This window comes from Neophocaena asiaeorientalis, unplaced genomic scaffold, assembly GCF_003031525.2.
Source record: "Neophocaena asiaeorientalis asiaeorientalis breed wild unplaced genomic scaffold, Neophocaena_asiaeorientalis_V1.1 scaffold134, whole genome shotgun sequence".
Lineage (NCBI taxonomy): Eukaryota > Metazoa > Chordata > Mammalia > Artiodactyla > Phocoenidae > Neophocaena > Neophocaena asiaeorientalis.
The window spans coordinates 23,090,339-23,094,294 of NW_020185339.1; the positions used below are offsets into that span (position 1 = coordinate 23,090,339).

Consider the following 3,956-nt stretch of genomic DNA (forward strand, 5'->3'; position numbering starts at 1 on the left):
CAAGGGGGGCAGGTCTCACAAAGCTGAAAATGTCTCCCCACTCGGACCCCCGGCTCCCTCTGCAGATCCCTCTCCATCCCCAGCTGTGGGGCCCAGGGCCAACAGGGGCAGGAAGGAGGCAAGGAGGTTGCTAGGGGGTGCGGAAGGGGGTGGAAGAAGGTCTGAGGGGGGTGGTGGAAGCAGGGAAGCCACCAAAAGCGAAGGCCCTTCGGGCTCGCCTGGGGCTAGGGGAGGGCCAGGTCCCCCTGGTGGGGGTAGCAGGGGTTCCGGGGGAGGTTGTCCCCCTCCCCCAGCCAGCACGCCAAATAAACTGTGGCTGAGCAATGGAGAAGGCGGAGGTTGCCCCAGACTCAGAGGGAGAGGCAAGGTCCCTAGCATCCCCGGGAAGCCGGCTCCACTCAGTGCCAGGCCCTGCTCGGGGCTGGGGAATGGGAAAGCCTCCCCACCAGCCAGGGGAGGCAGAGGGCAGGCTGGGCCCGACCCCATCCCGAGCGCTTCGGATGGGCTTTGAAGCACAGGGCTAGGGACTAGGGGGGCTTTGGAGGCAGCTGGTGGGGCAGGGGCACCTGCAAAGAAAAAGAGAGGTTCAGCTCAAGGGAGGTCCTTCCTCCCAGCGTCCAAAGAATCCAACCTCCCTGCCCCCAACCCAGAAAACCACCACAGAGCTCTCTCAATTCTCCGTAAATGCCTTGGCTGTCTCTCTCCACCCGAAGGGAGGAAGGGCTCCATCACACTCATACCTGGCACACTGCTGAGGCTGCCACTGGTGGTCCCAGGCAAGGAGGGCGGGATGGGGTGCCTGGGCTGGGGAGGGCTCCCTGAGGAGAGGGTTGGGGGAGGAGGAAGGTGTGCATCTGACCCCAAAAGGTTAAAGCTTCCATCAGAGTGGGGAGGGCCAGGGGTGGGGAGTCCCAGCAGGGACAGCACAGAAGGGAGAATCGGTTGGGAGGGCTCAGGGAGAGGAAAAGGCTGTGGGGCGGGAGCGGGGGCCCGAGGGCGGCTCCGTCTAGGGGCTTGAGGACCTCCCCCTTCTAGCAATCGCAGTACAGTTGGGGGGCGGCGGGGACGACGCTGAGAGGGGCGGGGTGATGATAAGGAGTGGGAAGCTGAGGGCGCCTGGGCACGGGGCCTTCGGCCCTGTAAAGTGCTGGGAGGGGGGAGAGGGGGATGCTGTGCCTTGGCCGCTGCAGAGAGTAGGCTGCTAGCAAGGAAGGGGGGTGCCCCGGGCCCCTCCACCGTGGGGGCCCCTCCTAGGGGCCCCAGGACCAGGGGCAGGTGCATAGTGGCTGAAGACACTGGTGGCTGAGTGGCAGGACCAGGGGGGCCAGGGGGACCAGGGAGATTATTGCTTGGGGGCAGGGGAGGGGGAGTTAAGGCATCACTACAGTGGAAGAGAGGAGGGTCAGAAGGTGGTGAGGAGGAGGCATGGGGGGCTGGAGGAGAGCCCAAGTCAGGGGGCACCAGGCTGGATCGGAGAGCAGCTCCCCAGCTATACGAGGGGGCATTGAGGCTGATAGCAGGTGGAGGAGGTGGAGCTGGAGAGGGGGCATTGCCCCTTGGCAGGAAACAAGGGCTGCTGCTGCCTCCAGAGGGGACTGGGTCGGGAAGCCTTGGCTGTGGGAAGAGCCCCCCAGGGCCTGCTAGAGGGGGGAAAGCCTGTGGAACTGAAGGTGGTTCTGGGGGAAGGGAGCCAGAAGCCCCATTAAGCGGAGTTGTAGGAGGAACTCGACAGGGAGGGCGGGCAGAGGGAGGCCCTGGGGACACAGTGTGGAACATTTGGGGGCTCGCTCCCTCTCCTGCAATAAATGAGAAACAAAGGATCAACTTGTGGCTCCCCTTCCAAGAACTTTCTTTTGTCTTCTCCATCCCTTCTCCCATAAATCCCCAGCTTCACTGTACCCTCCTCTCACCAAGCAGCTCCCCACTCCACCCTTCTCCTTGCTTCCCTCTCACAAAGCTCCTCCCACCATCCCTCTTCCAGGCCCTTAAGTTTTCCTCAGTCTCTGTAAAGTGGAAAAGATTCACCAGGAGAAGAGTGTGAGCAGGTGGTCTCCATGCTGCGGTACAGAGTTGCCATGGCAACGGCTTTCCGCCGGTGGTTGCACAGCTTGGTCATGTCCTCCTCTGATGCTGGCCCCACCCCAGCCCCACCCGGGGTCACCGGGGCCAAAGGGTCAAAGTTGAAAACCTGCAAGGTGGAAGCATGGACAGGGACCCTGAGGGAACAGAATCTGTGAGAAGCGCTACCACAGTCAGTGATTTGCATTAAGTCTCTCGGCTTATCCCTATACTCGCTGGCTCCCCTCACCACTCTGACCTTGGGGACATTGAGTGGACACTCCAGACCGCACTTGCAGGTCCCATCGCTGAGGAGGTAGCTCCGGGTTTGCTCCAAGGAAGACAGCTCTGTGCCACTTGGGCTGGGAGAGGACAGGGTCAGAGAGTATGGGATTAGTTGACACTGAATTGGGAGAAACTCTTAAAGAACAGTTCATGAGTCAAAGACCTTCCTAGGAAGAGCAGAGTAAGGAAGAGACAGAGAGAAGAAATGCAAAGGGCCAGAGACAAAGAGTGCAAAAAGGCTGAGGAAGGAGGAGGAACAGAGGAGAGCAACAGGGCACCAGCAATCTGGGCTTTGAGAGGAGGGAATGGGAGAAAACTCAGGCAATTGAATGGCCTGGGGATAGAAGCTGGGGAATTCTGGGGAGTCATACCTGATATAGAGCACAGCACCCTCTCGAACACAGCGCTGCCAGCCGATGGGGACAGATGTGGCCACAGGGCCCCCAGCTCTGTCTGCTCCACTGCTCTCATTGCCCCCATTCATTGTGTGTAATCAGCTCCCACGTGCCTGATAACACAGACATCCATGTGGCGTTAGGAGGATTAAACTGGGCTGGGTACCTGAGGGAGTACTTAAGAAAAGCAAAGGTGTGGGGAGACTCAAGAGGACTCGGAGGCAAGGGGAAACCCTCGGAGAGCTGGGAGAGAGAATGAGGGGGAACCCTCTGCCATCCCACCATGGCTACCTGAACATCTCTGCAAACATTGTGGGGTCCAGTCTAAAGCCGGGGCCGCCGGCTTAGCCCACACCTGCAACACAGGAGAGAGGAGGGACCGTCAGGAATCTGCCCAAGCTAGGGAAGTACCACAGCCCAGGAAACTCTCAAGGGAAAGATCCTTAATAATATGAGGTAAGTACCCATAAAGATCTCAGGGATCTGCTGGCTGAGTCCACAACCATCCTTTCCATGTCCAGTCCCTAGGGACCAGAGGGTCAAAGCCTCAGCTTCCAGGGACCAAGGAATCACAGCCCAATCCCTAGGCATATAAAGGGTAAGGCCCCTTTGTCCCACCAAGGAGAGAAACCTTCAGCCAAGAGTGTGGGCTAATTCCTATAATACCAGGCCACTAGGAAGTTTCCCAGAGAGTCTGGCCCCTGCTGTTCCCTCCCCCTCAGGAAGATCATATAAAAAGTAGATTGCCCCACAGGTCACCAGGCAATTGCCCAACTGCCCGCTGGGGTGGTCCCAGCATAACTCCCCCCATGCCTGGCTCCACTAGACAATCACTGATCTAGTTCATTTGGGTCTTCTCCCACGATTCTCAGAAACTCCCAATTTTCCCCCAAGCCTAAGGCAAGGGGATTCAGCACCTCCTGTCCCACTGGCTTCAAACTACCTCCAAGAAGAATTCTCCTCTGATGTACATGGGGACGCCCCCCAAACCTGCAAGTATCCTCTCCAACCTTACCATCGCTCCCACCCCACACTGGCGGCTTCTAAACTTTCCCTCTCATAACAAGGCGCCTGTCACCCAGCCTGCTTCCCTCGGCTTGGGGAGGAGGGGAAGGCGCACGAAGTAGGAAGGAACTTGGGGAGAGGGCGGGCGGAGGGTGGGCGAAGCACTGAGGGGAAGGAGGTGAAGAAGGCAAAAGTCAAGCAGTGAGAGGGAAA

The 3,956-nt window shown here is 59.2% G+C and overlaps 1 protein-coding gene across 1 annotated transcript in view; it reads right to left on the reverse strand.

The window, feature by feature from the left end:
* Positions 1-3,816, reverse strand: part of MBD6 (methyl-CpG binding domain protein 6) — a 6,885-nt gene extending 3,069 nt beyond the window's left edge. The window contains 7 exon segments of the mRNA XM_024736980.1: positions 1-566; positions 741-1,796; positions 2,026-2,188; positions 2,318-2,420; positions 2,715-2,851; positions 3,030-3,093; positions 3,754-3,816. Of these exon segments, the coding sequence (XP_024592748.1) occupies positions 1-566; positions 741-1,796; positions 2,026-2,188; positions 2,318-2,420; positions 2,715-2,827 (2,001 nt within the window). The 5' untranslated portion in view covers positions 2,828-2,851; positions 3,030-3,093; positions 3,754-3,816.
* Positions 3,817-3,956: the final 140 nt, after the last annotated feature.